A 22,566-nucleotide genomic window follows, 5' to 3' on the forward strand; every position below is an offset into this window, starting at 1 on the left:
CAAAGTGTAAAAGTTTATTTACACTGTTTTGTATTGTTGCAGCCTGGCTGGGTTTGCATCTATTATGCTCTCTGCCTCTGGCAAGAAGAGTTTGCCAGCATCATCAAGGGACGATATCAACTGGCCCAAGACACAAGCCATATGAGCCTGTGTTGCCTCAAGTTTGCACATTCTTTTGCACCAAATTCCTGAAGGTGTCGTAGGCCATTTTCATGTTTTTCTTTCTCAGGGACAAAGGAAAGTTAGGCTCCTTGGATTCAAGGGGAGGAAGAGGAAATCAAAGAGGTGGTAGTATTTTGTTGAATGTACCGTGAGCTGTTAAAAATCTTCAGATCTCAGGTTTCTTTCCCCTCTATTTTTCAGGTAAAGTAAGTAAAGCCTGTATGATTCTGAGGAGTATAAAAGAACTGGAACATATGCTGGGCATGGTGAGTTAGGTTACAGTATGATTCTGGAGCTGCCTTGCACTGGATGGGCAGTAGCATGTTTTCCCATATATGAATATTGTCCCTGCACAAGTAAAGGCCATTGGTGTCCCTTAGTCATTTTTCTGTGGGCCACCACACTCAGGTTCCATCTGTTGAAAGCTTTTTTTTCCCCATTGTGTGCCTGATGAATTGAAGCTGTTGACTGACCTTTTTTCTGAAGATTTAAAGTATTTCTTGCCAGAGAATGTGGTAAAAAGCAGTAAGCTCTACAGGATTTAAAAGGTTTTGACAAGTTCCTAAAAGAAAAGTCTGTAGTCCATTATTAAGATGGACTTGGGAAAATCCACTGCTTATTCCTGGGCTAAGTAGTATACAATCTGTTTTATTCTTTTGGGATTTTGCCAGGTACTTGGATGCATGACTATAGGTGCTTACAATGAGATTCAATAAAAATAGAAGCTTCATGCTTTTATGATGATAGGAATGGTATTTTTTATCCAGTGGATCAGATTACCTTAGGAAAACTCAGAGATGTAGCTATAATTGAGTCTGACCTGATTAAGAGAATACAATTGATGAAAGCAGGGCAACAAAATGTAAGAAATGCCTAGAGATAAATAGAAAATTGTGTGTGTGTGTATATATATATATATATATATATGTGTATATATATATATATATATATATATATAAAACCTTTTCTTTGCTGATGTCAAAATACACATTTTAAATTCTTTTTTATTTCCTCTAAAAATAACTGCTCTCTCTGCGTAGAGCTACAAGGAGGGAGAAAAAAAAAACATATTATTTTGGCTTGACTTTTCAGCTGTCAAGTCTCCACTGTGCTTTTTATATGTTTGTTTGTATGTACATATACTTCAAAAGGTACAGTAAGTGCACAGATGTTGCTGAACATGATGAAAATTTCCCTGCATAAAGGAAAGCCAGTCAGTGAGTATTTTGCTTTCCATTACAGGTATCAGCACTGGTGACCATGTACAGTCATGAGGAAGACATTGACAGTGCCATTGAGGTCTTCACACAAGCTATCCAGTGGTACCAAGAACACCAGGCAAGTCAGCAGCTCCCTAACCTGGCTGTCCTTCGGGTGAACAACCTATGCAGCTGCACAGGGTGCAGTGTCTGAAGGGCACCAGCTTGCCAGTATTCTGTCCTCTGCTGTTGCCCTTATGTATATATTTTCAAATTGCAACTAGTCTGATGCATGATATTCTTTCTCGGTGGGTGGGAGCAGGTGTAGAACGAGGCGCCTGCAGCAGAACCTGCGAAATGTATGCATGGTATGACACAGCATTGAACTGCTGCTGCAGCTACAGCAGGTGTAGTCTGCCTTGTGCTTTACTTTTATCTCCAGCTCTCCTTTTTGATGCTTTTTTTTCCTTCTCATTTTATTTCCATGCCAGCCAAGGAAGTTACATGGAAATACTTTTAAAACAAATAGGAGAAAATATTTTTTTATTCAATGATTAGTTAAGTTCTTGAAGTCTTTGCTAGAGTATGTAGTAACAGCAGTTAGGGTATCTGGATTTAAAAGAGGTTTGGACAAGTTCCTGGAGGAAAAATCCATAATCTGCTATTGAGACAGACATGGGGAAGCCATTGCTTGCCCTGATACTGGTAGCATGGAATTTTGTCACTATTTTGGTTTCTGCCAGGTACTTGTGACCTGGCTTGGCCACTGTTGGAAACAGGATACTGGGCTAGATGGACCATTGGTCTGACCCAGTATGGCCATTCTTATGTTCTTATGTAACCACTTTGATGTCTTGGTGAGTTCGGTCCATCAACATTGGCATTAGAAGCATCGACCCCGATGCCTGCCAGGGCATTGTCCAACACTGGGAGTGCTGCGGCATCGAGGAGATCTCCACCTCGCTTGACATGGGCACCGCTGGCAGGCCTCGGAACTGATCCACATTGGACCTGGATTCAATGTTGTCCTTATCGACACTGAGAAACAGTGATATCGTGCAAAGGGCAAAAATCGTCAACATCGGTCCCCTTCAATGCATGATGCCTGGAGCTCTGGGGCATCAGCATCACTGGCACCCAAAAGCGTCGGCACTGAGAAGACTGCTCCTCCTCTATTATACTGGTGCCATCACCTCTGCCCCCATGTAGCTGGGACTCCATTTCCGATTTGTCACCAACAGCTCAGCAGGCTGTGTCCACACCAACATTGGCCCCAGCCTTGCTGACGTCTGTCCTCGATGATGATTTCAGGCCGTGTTGAGAGAGGAGTTAGCAGGTTTGCTACAGCTCCAAAGTGCAAGCCGCAGCACGCAGCCACTCTGACCCTGAGGTCCATGAATCGCCCTTGGAGCGGTCTCCGGCCCCATTGCCTTGAGAAGCATTGGTATCGGTGTCCCTCTGTGCACAGCACCACTCAACATCAGGAGAAGAAGCTTCCTCGAGGTCAAGATGTGAGCAGGCACTTCAGCACCTAGCCCCAAGGTCTGGACACCCTTCCAGTTGGCTGAGACAGGTGCAACCTCAGGAGTCCCATCAGGAGTATTTGCTGAGTCTGTCATGGATCAGTCATGGGAGTCTGAGGAAGAACTAGACCACCCCACAAAGGAGGGATCGTTTAGCATACCCTCAAACCCGTCTCCACCTGATCCTCTCTCCTTTACTGTTTTGTCAAGGATATGGCAGATGTCATTCCCATTAAGCTGAAACAGTAGACAAACCCAAGGCTGTGTTATTTTATTTATTTATTTAGAATGACATTTGTATCCCGCAGTATCCCAAACAGAGTTCAGGTTCATTGTGTCTTACAATCCAGACCTTTTACTGCATACGTATTATAGTTAAAAAATCTTCTAATAAAGAAAATATGTTGAGTAAATCTTCTATATATGGCCAGGTGAAACTTTACAAAATTAGTTTATGAATTATTTTACAGGGTTGTATTGTGTAACAAACATCAAATTATAAGCAGTTATACATTATGAAGTTTGAAACAGCATTTTGCATAAAAAGTATTTATTCCTGTCTTCTATTTTCTTGTTGCAGTAACTTTTTGAAATGAAAAGTTTTTAATAATTTCTGAAATCAACTGCAATCATGTACAGATCTAACAGCCTTTGGAAGAAGATTCTGCCAACTCATACATTAACAGGATAACTCAGCATAGACAACTGTTTTGTAAACGATCATTTTACAATTAGGAATTCTCTGTATCCGGGATGGAATTACGTGTAGGGAGGTCAGTCAAAGGGAGCATATAGTTGGGGGCCATACCATAGATCATTTGGAATGCAAAGACACATAATTTGAAGGCAACCCTGGCTTTGATTGGAAGCCAGTGTAATGAGTAAAGGAGTGGTGATATCTTGTTAAATTGTGAGACGTTACATACAAGTCTTGTGGCAGTGTTTTGGGCGGTTTGTAGTTTCTTTATGATCCTGTCCTTGCATCCTGCATACACTGCATTATAATAATCAAATTGGGATAGTACTAGGGTTTGTGCTAAGTTTCTGAAAATTTCTTTTAAGAAAAGGGGTCTAATTTTTTTCAACTTCCAGGTTATCAATAGAAATCAAACAAAATAAAACATGGAAAAGAAAATAAGATGATACCTTTTTTATGTTTAAACAATTTTTATTATCATTTCAGCATATTAAATCCAAACAGTACATTTTACTTGACACATTTCACAAATGAATTATGCTGCATAAATCTCACACATTACTGAACAGTATTCAAAACGTTTTAACATTTTCTCCCCTGTCCTAGTTCCCTCTACCCCCTTAATTGTCTGTGAATTTTTATGGTTGAACAGGTTTATTAGCATTTAGCATATTAATCACACAATGTTTCTCACTAGGCTAAATCATCAACGACTTATGCTCTATAAGCCAATTCAATTCTGATCAGGATCTTCACACTTTTAATTTCCCCCCTCCCTTTCTCCTCAGCCTCCCCCTCCCCGCCCCACCTCCCAATCCCTTGGTACTCATACATCTGAATAATCTACATGTTCAGTACTCTTTTAGTACCTCCTATATTCCCTTATCCCCTCTGGGCTTGGTTCTGATAGCCCAGGGGTACCTCCCTCCCCTTCCCTGCATGTCAACCTTATATGTGGGGCTGTTTTGTAGGAGGGTTCGCTCCCCATATCAGGGTTACAGCAAATTAAGAAGCAGACTTCGTTCTTGCGGGCTTAGTTCTTGTATGTAATGGTCCCAGATCTTTACAAAACTTTTTTTCCGTTTCGGAGATCCCTTTGCTTCCCTGGCTTCCCAAGTGGCCAACTCGTGCACTTGGTTTCTCCAATGCCAGTAAGCCGGAGGGTCTGATGAAATCCAATTTTGTAAAATAGTTTTTCTAGCCACCAAACATACTTTGCGACACCATATTCTATCCCCCCCAGCCTGCGTTTGGAATGCTGTTTGTGTATCTAGCACATAATGATCCCAGGTTCCATCCACGGGTTTCTTTACTATAAAAGACATAAATCTCTGGATCTCTCCCCAAAAAGCTTTTACTCTTAGACACCTCCAAAAGGCATGGTATAGAGTGTGGGGTATGTGATCACATTTAACACATTTCTCCTCCGTTGTGCCGCCTATGTGTCCCCATTGCCGTCCAGACATGTAGGCCCTCACCACCACTCTGAATCCACATTCTCTAAGTCTCTCATCTATAGTGAGGGCCGGGATATGTGCCAATGTTGCCCCAATGTCCCATCCCGCTAGGGTGGTTCCCAAGATGATACCTTTTTTATTGGACATAACTTAATACATTTCTTGATTAGCTTTCGAAGGTCGCCCTTGTTCCTCAGATCGGAAATAAGCAAAAGACATTTGCTTATTTCCGATCTGAGGAAGAAGGGCGACCTTCGAAAGCTAATCAAGAAATGTATTAAGTTATGTCCAATAAAAAAGGTATCATCTTATTTTCTTTTCCATGTTTTATTTTGTTTGATTTCTATTGATAACCTTAAGAGTGGACTAACATGGCTACCACACTCCTCTACTTTCCAACTTCCACAAAGTTTTAAAGACTTTCTTTATCACTAGAGATACTTGCAGATTAAAAGAATAGTGTTGATCAGTTATAATACCTAGAATTTTAATGTTCTGTTCTAATGGGAACTTAAATCGATCTATAATGAATTATTTGGCAAGGTATGAATGGAATCAATACTGCCATTACAACTCTCTAACCTCCTGGGCTAATGCTTTTAAAATTAAATAAAGAAAAAATGCAGTGCCTGGTTCTCTCTTCCCAATATGCCCCTTATCTCCCGACTACTCTCAACACCCCTGATGTCAAACTCCCCATATCTGACAACTTAAAGATACTGGGAGTAACGATAGACAGCCATTTATCTTTTGATAACCACGCTAAACTCACCACGAAGAAAATGTTTAATATGATGTGGATATTGAAACGAGTGAAGCCTTATCTCCCACTCAGCACTTTCCGGAACCTGATACAGTCTACTGTTATTACCCACGCCGACTACTGCAACAGTGTCTTTTTAGGATGCAAAACCCAAATACTGAAGAGACTCCAAACTGCCCAAAACACGGCTGCCGGACTTATTTTTGGCAAATCAAAATTCGAAAGTGCATCACCTCTTCGAGCAAAGCTTCACTGGCTCCCCATCAGAGAGAGAATAAATTTTAAGATCAACACAATGACCCACAAGATCATCCGCGGTCAGTCCCCTAGCTACATGAATGATTTGATCGACCTCCCTGCTAGAAACAGATCTATTTCTTCACGAACTTATCTTAACCTACACCTTCCCAATTGTAGAGGAATTAAATACAAGACCTCCTACGCATCCAGTTTCTCCTTTTTGGGCAGCCAGCTTTGGAACGCTATACCCAGACCAATCCGATTAATAAACGACTTCTTGCCCTTTAGAAAAATGCTGAAAGCTCATCTCTTTAAACAAGCCTACCCAAATGCCCCAACCTAATCTCACCAACTTCCACTCCCAATTCTGTTCTGACTTAAATACCAACCTCCCATCCTTCTCTTTCCATCTCTCCTTAATTTTATCCCTCCTTACCCCTTTTCTCCCAAATTACACTATCCTATCCTGTCTACCCTCTTTTATCCTAGTCATATATTATCTAGCTCAACTTATCATACACTACTAAGCCCGACTTTATGTTGTTTTACTACTGTTTTATTGAAAATTCTATTCTTAACTTTGTATCTCAAATTATTATGTAAGCCGCATTGAGCCTGCATTGTGTGGGAAAGCACGAGGTACAAATGTAATAAATAATAATAATGGATCAGTAAATACTAGGAATTTGGGGGGTTTTTTTCCCTATTTAGTATCAGTAGAAAGTGGATGCCCACAATTCCATCAGATCTAGTCCTGCTTTAATAGTATTCCAAATTTTGCTTAAATTGTTATTGAAAAGTATGTAAATGTTCACGTTGTCTGCATAAATAAAGGTGTTTGAAGTCATTTTCTTCGTTTCCTCCCAAGTGGGGCCATGATGATGATGATAGAGGATAGGAGATAACGGAGAACCTTGTGGCACACCATATATAGGAGTCCATGATGGGGAGATGAGACCTGTGAATTCACTTCATATTCTCTTAACTTGAAAAAATCTTTGGAACCATTGAAGGACTCTGCCACATATTCCCATGTTGTCAAGTTTTCTCACTAATATATCATGGTCTACCATGTCAAATTGTAGGATAAGAATTTTTCTGCTTCTACTAATTTCTCTCCTAAAATTAAATATTGTTAAAACTGTCTTGGTGCTGTAACAGGGTCTGAAACTGGATTGCGACTTATGTAATAATGAGAAGGAGCTCAGGTATTCCATAAGTTGTTATGCTACCATACCTTCCATTAATTTAGTAATCGGTGGAATTGATGCCACTGGTCTGTAATTCGTCATATTATTTTTGTCCCCTGATGGATTTCAAGTCCTGAAGTTTTTCTGCACCCAGAGATGCTGTGATAGTCCCTCTGCACAAAATTCTCCAGGATGGATTCCATGTATCGGATCCAGAAGGCTCCGGGATTCGAGAGGGCCCAGTTGCCACACCACTCCCTCGTAGTCAAATCCGCTCTCAAAAGGGCTAGGAGTACTAGGTCTCATGCCTAAGTGCCTCGGTGCCCCCATGCAGGGAGGCCCAAACCTCAGATTCTTTTGGGAGGAAGGTTTATCAGGTCTCAATACTGGTCTTCCTGCATCCAGGACTACCAGCTCTACACGAGCATTTACTTGCAGTCCTTGGTTCGTAGTGTGCTAGTCTTTGCAGACCTTCACCCACAGCAGCAGGGTGCTGAGCTTTGTCAGTTGACCAAGAGGCAGGGTGTCAAAAATATTTGTGCATATGATATTTTTGGTATTGCATCCAGATTTTCCGCTTTGAGTGTGGAGATGCGCAGACTCTCATGTCTGTGACCTTGAACTTGTGATTCAGGTGAAGCTAGTGGACGTACCTTGCTGGGGAGACCTCCTTTTTTGGGACAATATGGGAGAGGTCGTTGACATTTAAAACAAAACACACCACCAGTCCCTCTTCCATCGGCTTTCTTCTGCATCCTCCTCTACTAGGAGGTTAGTGCTATAGAAATGTTAAATAGTAGTAGTAGTAGTAGGTTCCCTGCTGGGTCTTGAAGTTCCTACTACTCTCACAGATGTAGATTTACTTCTTCTGTCCATCTTCAGTAGCATCTCCAGACCCAGCATCCTCGAGCCCGACAGCAACATCCACAGAAGTCGCAATCTGCTCAACAGGCAAAAGCAGGAGTGAGCTTTTGACTGGTTCCAAGAGAGCATAGCTGCCGTCAAAGTATCCATTCTGGACGGCCTGCCAGTAGGAGGGAGGCTAAATTTTTTCCAAGACAGGTGGCCCTTTGTAACCTCCAACCAGTGGGTTCTCCAAATAGTTTGAGCAGGATACACTCAATTGGCAGCAAAAACATCTAAATTGTCTACCACAAGCATCTCTTCTCAGCACTTAGCATGAGCAGGTACTTGCAGAAGAACTCTCCGCCCTTCTCCAGGCCCACATGGTTGAGCTTGTCCCACCAGGGTAGGAAGGACAGAGATTCTATTCCAGGTACTTCCTTGTAACCAAGAAAACGGGGATTTTACTCCATCCTAGACCTAAGGGCCCCGAACAGCTATTTAGGGAAGGAAAAGTTCAGGATGGTTTCCCTGGGCACCTTTCACTCCATGGTTCAGGAAAACGATTGGCTATGCTCTCTGGACTTGAAGGATACACATACTACATCCAGATACTCCAGTGACTGGGAAGTATCTCAGATTTGTAGTAGGGAAGCACCACTACCAGTACTGCATCCCGCTGTTTGGCCTCGTATCTGCACCCAGGATATTCACCAAATGTCTTTCAGTAGTTGCAGCATCTGTATGCAGGCTGGAAGTGCATGTGTTTTCCTACCTGGACACTTATTTTTATTTATTTATTGCATTTGTATCCCACATTTTCCCACCTATTTGCAGGCTCAATGTGGCTTGCAGAGTTTGGTTATGACATAATCATTCCATGATATCAGATACAATTAGTAATGTACAAAGATTAAGTGAGGGAAGAAAGAAGGAAGGTGTTAAGCAGGTTAGAAGGTGGACTTTAATAACTGGGTGAATTGGTGATGTAATTTTGTAAGGCTATGGGTTGGTCAAGAGCATATCTCGGGTGGGGGGGGGGGGGGTTCTCAAGCATCAAAGCAGAGAACTATAGAACTATTTGGGTGCTGGATCTGCTGGGGTTTGTAATCGGCTACCCAAAGTCCCATCTCCAACCTGTTCATCAATTGGAGTACATAGGAACCCTGCTATATACAGAGTGCAGTCGAGCCTTCCTCACTCAGGATCGGATGGTTGCTCTCATGGCAATCACTGATCAGATTTGCAGCAGCCAGGAGGGAACATCTTTGACAGATGTTGCTGGGCCACATGGCTACAGTACATGTTAATCCTTGGCACATCTGCATTTCAGGAGAGCCCAATGGACCCTAGCTTCTCAATGGCATCATGTGACAGGGAACCTAGTAGATGTCATCAAGGTCACTCCACAGCTCAGTCTTTCCACTGGTGGACAATTTGGTCCAATTTGACTCTGGGACTACCATTCCAAATTCCACCTCACCAAAGATATTGACCACAGATGCATCCAACCTGTGAAAGGGAGCTCATGTGGATGGGCTTCACACTCAGTGGACTTGGTCCTCCCAGAAGATGTCCTTCCATATCAATCTCCTGGAATTGCGAGCAATATGGAACCCTCTTAAAGGGAAGGGAAATGGGACTTGATATACCGCCTTTTTTTTAAAATTTGCATGAAGTCTTTATTGTCAGGAAAAACAATACAAAATGCAGTATGAAGGCATTGTATACATGAACATAATCCAAGGCACCGAAAGAAATGCCAGAAAATAATGTTCCATCTTGCAAAAGACAACACAATAAAACTTCATTGTTTTGTAAACTTTTCATAACTCCCCAAGGTCCCCAACTCCCCCCTCCACACATCCCCCCTGCCCTATTCAAGCCAACCAACATCCAAGGCTCCGGTCTCTACCTCCAATTGCATTAGACATGAGTGAGAAAAGGTTCCCAGATCGCCTGCCTGTATGTCTGATTACGCCGCTCCGCTAGGAGCCTCTCCATCTCACAAAGATATACCGCCTTTTTGTGGTTTTTGCAACTACATTCAAAGTGGTTTACATAGTATGTACAGGTACTTATTTGTACCTGAGATAATGAAGGGTTAAGTGACTTGCCCAGAGCCACAAGGAACTGCAGTGAGAACTGAACCCAGGATCAAAGTCCACTGCATTAACCACTAGGCTACTCCTCCTTTCAGAGTCAAATTATTCTAATTCATAAGTATATAAGCACTGCCATACTGGGAAAAGACCAAGGGTCCATCAAGCCCAGCATCCTGTCTCCGATAGCGGCCAATCCAGGCTTTAAGAACCTGGCAAACCCCCCTCCCCCCCAAAAAAAAATAAATAATAATGTTCAATGGACTTTTCCTACAGGAATCTGTCCAAACCCCCTTTAAATTCTGTAAGGCCAGCTGCTGTCACTACATTCTCCGGCAACGAGTTCCAGAGTCTAACTACACGCTGAGTAAAGAAAAACTTTCTCCTATTTGTTTTAAATCTACCATATTCTAGCTTCATCTTGTGTCCCCTGGTTTTGTTGTTGTTTGAAAGTGTAAACAAATGCTTCACATCTGTCCACTCTAATCCGCTCATTATCTTGTAGACTTCTATCATATCACCCCTCAGCCGCCTTTTCTCCAAGCTGAAGAGCCCTAACCTTCTCAACCTTTCCTCATAGGGAAGTCGTTCCATTCCCTTTATCATTTTCGTCGCCCTTCAAATGGTCAATCAGTTTGCAATGTACTATGTCAACAAGCAGGGGGTATGGGATCCTACCCCTTGTGACAGGAAGCAGTCAGGATATGGCATTGGGCTCCCAAGTACGGCATGGTGCTCAGGGCCACATATGTGGTGGGGAAAGACAACTATCTGGTATGCAGGCTGAGCAGGATCATGTAACTACATGAGAGGTCTCTCAATATAGGCGTAGTCCGCAAGATCATCTGAGTGTGGGGCACCCCCTCGGTGGACCTTTTTCCCACTCATTTCAACAACAAAATCCCTCAGTACTGTTCTAGACTCGGGTCACATGGCAGACTAGCATCAGATGCCTTTCTCCTGCATTGGGGGGAGGGTCTCCTGTATGTGTATCCACCCATTCCTCAAGTAAGATCAGGGAAACGTCTTAATTGCACTGTACTGGTTGAGGCAGATCTGGTTCCCTCTAGTTCTGGAGTTGTCCTCCACAGATCTATGGAGCTTGAACTGTTTTCCAACCCTTATTATACAGAATGAGGGGTCTCTTCTGCATCCCAATTTCCAGACCCGGGCTCTCACAGCCAGGATGTTTAACGTAGTGTTTGCCTCCTTGCAGCTGCCTAAGGGTGTCTCTTGGATTTTGCTAGTTTCCAGGAAAGATTCTACTAAGAGATGTTATGGAGGAGGTTTATTGTCTGGTATGAGGGCAAGGCCCTAGATCCGCTATCTTGTCATATATAAAAACTGCTTGAGTACCTCCTCCACCTCTCTTGAGTCTGGTTTAAAGACCAACTCTGTAAGGATTCACCTTTCTACAGTTAGTGCTTATTCTCCGAGGACAAGCAGGCTGCTTGTTCTCACTGATGGGTGACGTCCACGGCAGCCCCTCCAATCGGAAACTTCACTAGCAAAGTCCTTTGCTAGCCCTCGCGCGCCCGCGCGCACCGCGCATGCGCGGCCGTCTTCCCGCCCGAAACCGGCTCGAGCCGGCCAGTCTTCTTTTGTCCGCACTCGGTACGGTCGTGTTTTCGCCGTGTCGAGCCCCGGAAAGTCGACCTCGCGCGTCCAATTTGTTTTGAACGTGTTTTTTTCCTTCGGGAAAGCTTTGTCCTAGTCGGGAAGTGCTCCGGAAACCCCTCGCCGGGTTTCGTGTAAATCCTCCCCGTACTTCTAGCTTTTTGCCCCGGTAAGTTTTCTTTCGTCGTCGGGGTAGGCCTCTTTTCGGCCTCGGTCGAGATTTTTTTCTCCCTCTAAATTTTGGTGCTCCAAATTTCGCCATTTCGGCTTTTGATTTCGCCGGCGTGATTTTTCCGCCCATGACATCGAAGCCTTCCAGCGGCTTCAAGAAGTGCACCCAGTGCGCCCGGGTTATCTCGCTCACTGATCGACACTCGTCGTGTCTTCAGTGTCTGGGGGCCGAGCACCGCCCTCAGAACTGTAGTCTGTGTTCCCTGCTTCAAAGGCGGACTCAGGTAGCGAGACTAGCCCAGTGGAACGTGTTGTTCTCGGGCTCTTCGTCGGCATCGGCACCGGGATCTTCGAGTGCATCGACGTCGTCAGCGTCCAGACCATCTTCCTCGGCCGCCCCTGCATCGAGTGCATCGAGGCATCGGGCCTCTGCATCGGCGCCGAGACATCGGATAGCTGCATCGACGTCGGTGGTACCAGGACCTCGTCTGCTGATGTCGTCGGACGGTGGTGCATCGGGTGGAGTGCAGGTGAGGGCTGTCCATTCCCCTGCTGGTGGCGGTGAGCCCTCGGGTGGGTCTCCTCCTACCCTGAGGGCTCCTGCGGTACAGCCCCCCCGAGATCGACCTTCTTCAGTCTCGGCCCCGAGGAAGCGACGGATGGATTCGACGTCCTCCTCGTCGGTGCCGGGGAGCTCCGGTGACATGCTTCGGAAGAAATCGAAGAAGCATCGACACCGGTCTCCTCCCCGTGTCGGCACCGAGAGCTCTGGGTCGCCGAGGGATTCGGCACCCAGCAGGCATCGGCACCGAGAGGACCGCTCACCCTCTGTTCAGGAGGTGTCGATGCGCTCCGCTCTGGACAGCCCGGAACAGCCTCCACGCCCGGAACAGGTTCTGACGTCGACGCCTGCATCGACCTCTCAGCCTTTCTCCGCAGCCACTCTAAACGAGAGCCTCCGGGCCGTTCTCCCAGAGATTCTGGGAGAGCTGTTGCGCCCTAACCCTCCGGTACCGGCGGTGCTTGCGCCTCCGGTACCGTCGAGCGTGGCGCCGGCTGGCCCATCGCCCAGGTTGAGGTCCCCGACGTCGGTACCGCGTGCGGTGCCGACCGCGGCCACCTCCCAGGAAGGCTCCCCGACTACGTCGGCGGAGGGAGCTTCGCCGATGCGGGCCAGGGAGTCTACCTCTCGACGCCCCCATCGTGGACGTGGCTCCACAGAGTCGAGCAGGGCGAGGTTGCAGACACAGGTCCGTGAACTTGTGTCTGACACCGAGGGTGAGGCCTCGTGGGAGGAAGAGGAAGATCCCAGATATTTCTCTGACGAGGAGTCTGAGGGTCTTCCGTCTGATCCCACTCCCTCTCCAGAGAGACAGCTTTCTCCTCCCGAGAGTCTGTCCTTTGCCTCCTTTGTCCGGGAGATGTCTACGGCCATCCCCTTCCCGGTGGTTGTGGAGGACGAGCCCAGGGCTGAAATGTTTGAGCTCCTGGACTATCCTTCTCCACCTAAGGAAGCGTCCACTGTTCCCTTGCACCATGTCCTGAAAAAGACATTGCTTGCGAACTGGACCAAGCCATTAAGTAATCCCCACATCCCCAAGAAGATCGAGTCCCAGTACCGGATCCATGGGGACCCAGAGCTGATGCGCACGCAGTTGCCTCATGATTCTGGAGTTGTGGATCTGGCCCTAAAGAAGGCTAAGAGTTCTAGGGAACATGCTTCGGCGCCCCCGGGCAAAGACGCTAGAACCTTAGACTCCTTTGGGAGGAAGGCCTACCATTCCTCTATGCTCGTGTCCAAGATCCAGTCTTACCAGCTCTACACGAGCATCCACATGCGGAACAATGTGCGGCAGTTGGCGGGCTTGGTTGATGCTCTTCCCCCCGAGCAAGCCAAGCCTTTTCAGGAGGTGGTCAGGCAGCTGAAGGCGTGCAGAAAATTCCTGGCCAGAGGAGTTTATGACACTTTTGATGTTGCGTCCAGGGCCGCTGCTCAAGGTGTGGTGATGCGCAGGCTCTCATGGCTGCGTGCCGCCGACATGGAGAATAGACTCCAGCAGCGGATTGCGGACTCGCCTTGCCGTGCGGACAACATTTTTGGCGAAAAAGTCGAACAGGTGGTAGAGTCTCTCCACCAGCGGGACACCACATTCGACAAGTTCGCCCGCCGGCAGCCTTCAGCTTCTACCTCTACAGGTAGACGATTTTTCGGGGGAAGGAAGACTGTTCCCTATACTTCTGGCAAGCGTAGGTACAATCCTCCTTCCCGACAGCCTGTGGCCCAGGCTAAGCCCCAGCGCGCTCGCTCTCGTCAGCAGCGTGCGCCTCAGCAAGGCCCCGCGGCTCCCCAGCAAAAGCAAGGGGCGAGCTTTTGACTGGCTCCAGCAGAGCATAGCCGACATCCAAGTGTCCGTGCCGGGCGACCTGCCAGTCGGGGGGAGGTTGAAAGCTTTTCACCAAAGGTGGCCTCTCATAACCTCCGACCAGTGGGTTCTGCAAATAGTCCGGCAGGGATACACCCTCAATTTGGCCTTAAAACCTCCAAATTGTCCACCGGGAGCTCAGTCTTACAGCTTCCAGCACAAGAAGGTACTTGCAGAGGAACTCTCCGCCCTTCTCAGCGCCAATGCGGTCGAGCCCGTGCCATCCGGGCAAGAAGGGCTGGGATTCTATTCCAGGTACTTCCTTGTGGAAAAGAAAACAGGGGGGATGCGTCCCATCCTAGACCTAAGGGCCCTGAACAAATATCTCGTAAAAGAAAAGTTCAGGATGCTTTCCCTGGGCACCCTTCTCCCCATGATTCAGCAAAACGATTGGCTATGCTCTCTGGACTTGAAGGATGCCTACACACACATCCCGATACTGCCAGCTCACAGACAGTATCTGCGATTTCAGCTGGGCACACGCCACTTCCAGTACTGTGTGCTACCCTTTGGGCTCGCCTCTGCGCCCAGGGTGTTCACAAAGTGCCTAGCTGTGGTAGCAGCGGCGCTTCGCAGGCTGGGGGTGCACGTGTTCCCATATCTCGACGATTGGCTGGTGAAGAACACATCCGAGGCAGGAGCCCTGCAGTCCATGCAGATGACTATTCGCCTCCTGGAGCTACTGGGGTTTGTGATAAATTACCCAAAGTCCCATCTTCTCCCAGTGCAGAAACTCGAATTCATCGGAGCCCTGCTGGATTCTCGGACGGCTCGCGCCTATCTCCCAGAGGCGAGAGCCAACAACTTGTTGTCCCTCGTCTCGCGGGTGCGAGCGTCCCAGCAGATCACAGCTCGGCAGATGTTGAGATTGCTGGGCCACATGGCCTCCACAGTTCATGTGACTCCCATGGCCCGCCTTCACATGAGATCTGCTCAATGGACCCTAGCCTCCCAGTGGTATCAGGCCGCTGGGGGTCTAGAGGACGTGATCCACCTGTCCACGAGTTTTCTCGAATCCCTGTATTGGTGGACGATTTGCTCCAATTTGACTCTGGGACGTCCCTTCCAAATTCCTCAGCCACAAAAAGTGCTGACCACGGATGCGTCTCTCCTGGGATGGGGAGCTCATGTCGATGGGCTTCACACCCAAGGAAGGTGGTCCCTCCAAGAAAGCGATCTACAGATCAATCTTCTGGAGTTGCGAGCGATCTGGAACGCTCTGAAGGCTTTCAGAGATCGGCTGTCCCACCAAATTATCCAAATTCAGACAGACAATCAGGTTGCCATGTACTATGTCAACAAGCAGGGGGGCACCGGATCTCGCCCCCTGTGTCAGGAAGCCGTCAGCATGTGGCTCTGGGCTCGCCGTCAAGGCATGGTGCTCCAAGCCACATATCTGGCAGGCGTAAACAACAGTCTGGCCGACAGGTTGAGCAGGATTATGCAACCTCACGAGTGGTCGCTCAATTCCCGTGTAGTGCGACAGATCTTCCAGGCGTGGGGCACCCCCCTGGTGGATCTCTTCGCATCTCAAGTGAACCACAAGGTCCCTCAGTTCTGTTCCAGGCTTCAGGCCCACGGCAGACTGGCGTCGGATGCCTTCCTCCTGGATTGGGGGGAGGGCCTCCTGTATGCTTATCCTCCCATCCCTCTGGTGGGGAAGACTTTGTTGAAACTCAAGCAAGACCGAGGCACCATGATTCTGATTGCTCCTTTTTGGCCGCGTCAGATCTGGTTCCCCCTTCTTCTGGAGTTATCCTCCGAAGAACCGTGGAGATTGGAGTGTTTTCCGACCCTCATCACGCAGGACGAGGGGGCTCTTCTGCATCCCAACCTCCAGTCCCTGGCTCTCACGGCCTGGATGTTGAGGGCGTAGACTTTGCCTCTTTGGGTCTGCCAGAGGGTGTCTCCCGCATCTTGCTTGCTTCCAGGAAAGACTCCACCAAGAGAAGTTACTTCTTTCATTGGAGGAGGTTTGCCGTCTGGTGTGACAGCAAGGCCCTAGATCCTCGCTCTTGTCCTACACAGACCCTGCTTGAATACCTTCTGCACTTGTCTGAGTCTGGTCTGAAGACCAACTCCGTAAGAGTTCACCTTAGTGCAATCAGTGCATACCATTACCAAGTGGAAGGTAAGCCGATCTCAGGACAGCCTTTAGTTGTTCGCTTCATGAGAGGTTTGCTTTTGTCAAAGCCCCCTGTCAAGCCTCCTACAGTGTCATGGGATCTCAATGTCGTTCTCACCCAGCTGATGAAACCTCCTTTTGAGCCACTGGATTCATGCCATCCGAAGTACTTGACCTGGAAGGTCATTTTCTTGGTGGCAGTTACTTCGGCTCGTAGAGTCAGTGAGCTGCAGGCCCTGGTAGCCCAGGCCCCTTACACTAAATTTCATCACAACAGAGTAGTCCTCCGCACTCACCCTAAGTTCCTGCCAAAGGTCGTGTCGGAGTTCCATCTGAACCAGTCAATTGTCTTGCCAACATTCTTTCCCCGTCCTCATTCCTGCCCTGCTGAACGTCAGCTGCACACATTGGACTGCAAGAGAGCATTGGCCTTCTACCTGGAGCGGACACAGCCCCACAGACAGTCCGCCCAATTGTTTGTTTCTTTTGATCCCAATAGGAGGGGAGTGGCTGTAGGGAAACGCACCATATCCAATTGGCTAGCAGATTGCATTTCCTTCACTTACGCCCAGGCGGGGCTGGCTCTTGAGGGTCATGTCACGGCTCATAATGTTAGAGCCATGGCTGCGTCGGTAGCCCACTTGAAGTCAGCCTCCATTGAAGAAATTTGCAAAGCTGCGACGTGGGCTTCTGTCCACACATTCACATCCCATTACTGCCTGCAGCAGGATACCCGACGCGACAGTCGGTTCGGGCAGTCAGTTCTTCAGAACCTGTTTGGGCTTTAGGATCCAACTCCACCCCCCGAGGGCCCTGTTTGTTCTGTTCCAGGCTACACTCCCAGTTAGTTGGTAAATTTTTTAGGTCAATCTCTGTTATGTCCTCGCTGTTGCGAGGCCCAATTGACCATGGTTGTTGTTTTGAGTGAGCCTGGGGGCTAGGGATACCCCATCAGTGAGAACAAGCAGCCTGCTTGTCCTCGGAGAAAGCGAATGCTACATACCTGTAGAAGGTATTCTCCGAGGACAGCAGGCTGATTGTTCTCACCAACCCGCCCGCCTCCCCTTTGGAGTTGTGTCTTCCCTTGAAGTGTATTGTCTTGCTACATACTGGACTGGCCGGCTCGAGCCGGTTTCGGGCGGGAAGACGGCCGCGCATGCGCGGTGCGCGCGGGCGCGCGAGGGCTAGCAAAGGACTTTGCTAGTGAAGTTTCCGATTGGAGGGGCTGCCGTGGACGTCACCCATCAGTGAGAACAATCAGCCTGCTGTCCTCGGAGAATACCTTCTACAGGTATGTAGCATTCGCTTTACTGTTTAGTGGAGGGCAAGCCCATCTCTGTACAACCTCTAGTTGTTTCACTTCATATGAGGTTTGATGTTGCTGGAGCCCCCTCTCAATTCTCCCACAGTGTATTGAATTTGAATGTGCAATTTATAGAATAGTAATTAAGGGAAGTTAAGCACATAACTACTAATTGATGACAATTGGTGCTAATTAAGGCCAAGTATAGCCAATAGTTGGTCGTTAACACCAATTAACGACCAATGATTGAATTTTTTGCACACAACTGACTTTATAACTTGCATGCATAAATTTGTATGCTATCGGAAATTTGAGTGTGCAAGTGTATAGAATTAGGGTGTATGATGACAGTATTTAAAGGCTATCGGGGTTACTGTCAGAGAAACACCATGATTTGGGCTGAGGTAGAAGGAAAGACTCATGAGACTCTTCTTTTCTGACAGTAGGGGTGTAGGGCAGAGTTCCCTCTAAGGTGAGTTTGTGAGCGATCGCTCCTTCAAATCGGGAGCTTCGCTCACTTAGGGTCAATGTTTGCTCACTTCTGAGGGTGCTATCGCGTCGACAATCACGGTGATCGCTGATGTAGGAAGAAAAGTTTTACTGCCCTGTGGGAACGGTAAAAAGTTTTGTTCCCCCCAGTAAAAAAAAATCCTTTCCTCCCTGCAGGTCTCGTGTTCAGGATCCTGCAGCTGGCAGTAGTTCACAGTAAGAGGCTGTCTCCGTGGTCTTCCTCCTGCCACGTCCCACCCTCTCTACTGCAATTTCTTGTTTAGCGTCAAAATGAGGGGGCATACAATGAAGTTAAGAGGAAATAGGCTTAGGAGGGATGTAGGAAAATACTTTTTCATGGAATGGCCTCCCGGTAGAGGTTGTGGAGACGGGGACTGTGTCAGAGTTTAAGAAAGCATGAGACGGGCATGTGGGATCCCTTAGGAAAGAAAGAGTTAGTGGTTACTGAGGATGGGCAGACTGGATAGGCCTTTTGGCCCTTATCTGCCACCATGTTTCTATGTTTCTAATTGGATGATGAAGCGGTTGGATTCCTCAACCAGTAGTACGGAAGGTCACTATGTGTGTCTCTCAAACTTGAGCATGTAGGGAGCAAGATGCATTTAAACAGAATGTTCAGGGCCTAGCCCTGTCCACTGCCTAGCTTGATTCCCTAATCTAGTTTCTGTTGCTCTGAGCTGGGTCACTGTGGAGGTGAGTCTTGGAATTACGCTTTGGCATTTTCTAGTGGCTCAATTTAAGAGGCAGTCAGACTGGGTTCTGGAGGAACTTGTATTTGTGTGTGGCCTTAAGAAAAGGACTGAAACAACAGTGAGTGGGATTAAAAATTTTAATGTGTCATGGTTTCGGTAAAGAGGTGGTTCTAACAAAGTTGGCACCCTAAAGCAGTGTGAATGACCCTGCCCAAACAAATTGACCGACTTAGAATGTTGTGCTTTTCTTTTCAGCGAAGCTCTCCGGCTCACTTGTCCCTGATACAGGAGGCAGCCAATTTCAAACTGAAGCATGGGCGGAAGAAGGAGGCCATCAGTGACCTTGAGCAGCTGTGGAAGTGAGTTGTATGCTTGGGAGGATGCTGGGTTCCAATATATGTAGAGATCTGCTTTCCAATGATAGGCTAGTGGCATTCTGTATTTACATTTCTAGAGTAAAAATGTAGTTGAGGGATGGCAGATTGATTGTGGTCTTGTTTGCAATGCATATGGAAAATGTGAACTCTGTTTTGATCATCTCTATATCTATCTATCTATCTAGGCACTTCTGTGGCCAAAATAGTTCTCTTCAATGCATTTTATTCATATTTATTCTCTAAAAATAAATAAATAACTTCCAGGGCAGATATTTGAAATGTTAAATATCGTTTTCCATTTATGGGATAGTTGAATATGTTGGAAATGGTTATTTTCCTCTGCTGTATATCTAGGATCACATTATGCAGGTTTTTTTTTTTTTTTTGGGGGGGGGGGGGTTAACTTAATTTTTGCTCTCTCTGAAGTAAAAATTGCTTTGCCGTTCTCCTAGTCCTAGCCATTGTGTCCATGGAACGCTTACCCTATCTGAAAGACTTAACAATGTTTAATGTGTATAAAATATTTTTGCTTTCTTTCCCCTATTTCTGCTTCACAATTTTCACACACGCTCCAGAAAGTGTGTGCCACTATGTATTTGTAAGGGGCTGCCACTATAGTCCTGTAACTTTATATGCCTAAGGTAAGACGGCAAATAACTTCATGCAGTGAGAAGGGAATATCAGCCTGAGTGCATAAGATTCTAATTATGCTCAGGAAAGCTTCCAGCCTGTGCCTCTACTTACACAGCTAAGATAACTTATAAAGCGAGTAAAGGTTTTTTACATATATAAAATTGCCCTGTGGTATATATGTGCACATAAGTACGTGTATCAAAAAGATGGCACTTATATGCATGGCATTTTACAGTCCCAGGGTGTGTAGTTTTAGCAGAGCAGGGGTTGGGGTTGTAATGTAGCCACATATATTCTATAAAATATGCAAGTGCATGCATAGAATACACAAGTATATGTTTATGTACAAATAGAGGTACAGTCAGTAGCATAGTAAAGGGGGGCAGGTGCGGACTGCCCCAGGTGCCATCCTAGCAGGTACGCCGGTGACACCTACTTTGACCAACACACTGCTGCTTCCTGCCCCACTCCCCATGCCCCCTAGAACAGAAAAACAGCCATCATCAGTGCTGGTTTTAATGACAGACACAGGCTGAACTGCCTCCGACCTCAACTGCTGCTGCAGCATGCATCCAGCCTCTCGGGGGACCTGCAGTCATCAGAAGGCAGCATGGTACCTCCCAGCCTCGTGTGTGCTGACAACACTGCAGCGCCTCCCCAGGACACAGACTTCCTGTTTCTGTGAAAGGTGGGACGCTGCAGAGTCATCAGTGTACGCTCTGGAGGTCCCACTGTCTTCTGTTGACCATCGCAGCTGCTTCTATTGTCTGGTGGCATCAGTGGGTAAGGGGCTGGTGAGGCTGTAGAGAACTTAAGGGTAGGGAGCTGCTGCAGGGGACAGGAGGATTTGGAGGCGTACATTAGTGGAAATTTGGGATATAAAGACCAAGAGGGGAAAGGGGGTGGAATAAGGACACAGAGGAAGACATGGAAATAAAGAGAACATACTGGATGGTTGTGGGGGGAGGATATAGAGAAGGAATTCTAGACATGAGGGAAAGGAAGAATGTCGGGGGTGGGACAGATTTATGGACACAGTGAGGAAAAGGACAGCATAGTAAGGGGAGGGCAGCGAGGGTAGACCGCCCACTTCGAGCACCGTCTTCCCTTACTATACCACTGGGCACAGACATCGCAAAGCACTGTAGACTGTCCTCATCAGCATCATTATTTATTTATTTATTGCATTTGTATCCCACATTTTCCCACCTATTATGACTTGTTGACCCTGAGGAACCTTCTTGATTTGCTCTGATTTGAACAGAACTGTCACACCTTTCTTAGTCCCTGTGGATTCTGAAAAACCTACTCACGCTTAATTTACCCCTCCCCTTTTTACAAAGCTGTGCAGCAATGCCAACACAGCCCATTCATTTTGAATGGGCTATGTCAGCATTACCACACCGGCAGCCGCTAGCATGTCTTTGTAAAAGGGGGAAGTAGTGTTGTATGCTGCTTTAAATGCATTTCCTATATCAATGCAACCTATGAAATGTGTAAATAGTTATTTAGGGTTGTTTTTTTTTTTTTTTATTGGTATGTTTATAAATAAATAATGGTGGACTCCCTCTCTTCTGGTTGATATTTAATTGAAGCCATTTTTCCATCCACCTGCACAATATTTCTTATGCCACTGACTGCCACATAACCCCAAATCATAATTGATCCACTCCCATGCTTAGCAAAGTGTCCTTTTTTCCCCCAAATATATCTTGTGCCTGAAAGTTAAATTTTCGCTTCAGCTGTCCAAAGCATTTTTTTCAAAACTTTGACTTGTCAAGATTCTTTTGCACACTTCAAATCATGACTTTGTGATGAGGTAGGCAAAAGAGTTTCATTCTGACAACTCTCCCTTACAGATCATTGTGTAAGCAACACTATACTGTGGGCCTGTGAACAACTATTCTAGTGTCAGCTAAAGCTATCTTCTGCAGTGATTCTTAAGTCCTGTTTTGCAGATCTGACCAGTTTTTAGGCTGTTTTATTGGAAATTTTTCTTAGACTTCTAGATCTCGTCTTGACTTCAGCAGTTCCATGGAACTACCATTTCTTAACTTTATTTTTTACAGTTGAAATGGTTAATTAGAAGCTTTTAGAAATGTTTATAGTTTTGTCTGCTTACGGAAGCCCATGGTTGTTGAAAGTAGAATGAACAACAGTCGCAAGTGAGAGAGTAGACGGGGCAGATTATTTATCCGCTATGGGACTGTCTTCACCTGACTAACTAAAAGATATCTAAACCATTGCTCCTGCCATTTTTACTTTTTATTCTCAGGCTTTTGAAATCAGCAAATAGCAATTATGGATTAAAATTTGCAGGAAAGATGTTATGTGTAACCTTTTGTACCATGTGGTGGTTATGCGTCACCAGTGGTGTGCTGGTAAATTTTTAACAACAGGCTCTCTCCCCGATCCACCTTGGCGCCCCCCCGTCCACCAGTGCGGCCCCCCCCCCCCCCCCCCCCCCCCCCCCCCCCCCCCAAATTGCAGAGCTGGCTATAGCCAGGGTGAGCAGTGCATTACTCTCTCCAGGAAAAAA

At 46.7% G+C, this 22,566-nt stretch overlaps 1 protein-coding gene across 1 annotated transcript in view; it reads left to right on the top strand.

Annotated features, from left to right (window-relative positions):
• Positions 1 to 22,566, top strand: part of SRP72 (signal recognition particle 72) — a 95,296-nt gene that overhangs the window by 47,419 nt on the left and 25,311 nt on the right. Inside the window, exons 12-14 of the mRNA XM_030194510.1 lie at positions 364 to 428; positions 1,405 to 1,500; positions 19,273 to 19,376. Coding sequence (XP_030050370.1) covers positions 364 to 428; positions 1,405 to 1,500; positions 19,273 to 19,376 — 265 coding nt within the window. The remainder of the gene's footprint in view (positions 1 to 363; positions 429 to 1,404; positions 1,501 to 19,272; positions 19,377 to 22,566) is intronic.

The sequence above is a fragment of the Microcaecilia unicolor genome, chromosome 2 (genome assembly GCF_901765095.1).
Source record: "Microcaecilia unicolor chromosome 2, aMicUni1.1, whole genome shotgun sequence".
Classification (NCBI taxonomy): domain Eukaryota; kingdom Metazoa; phylum Chordata; class Amphibia; order Gymnophiona; family Siphonopidae; genus Microcaecilia; species Microcaecilia unicolor.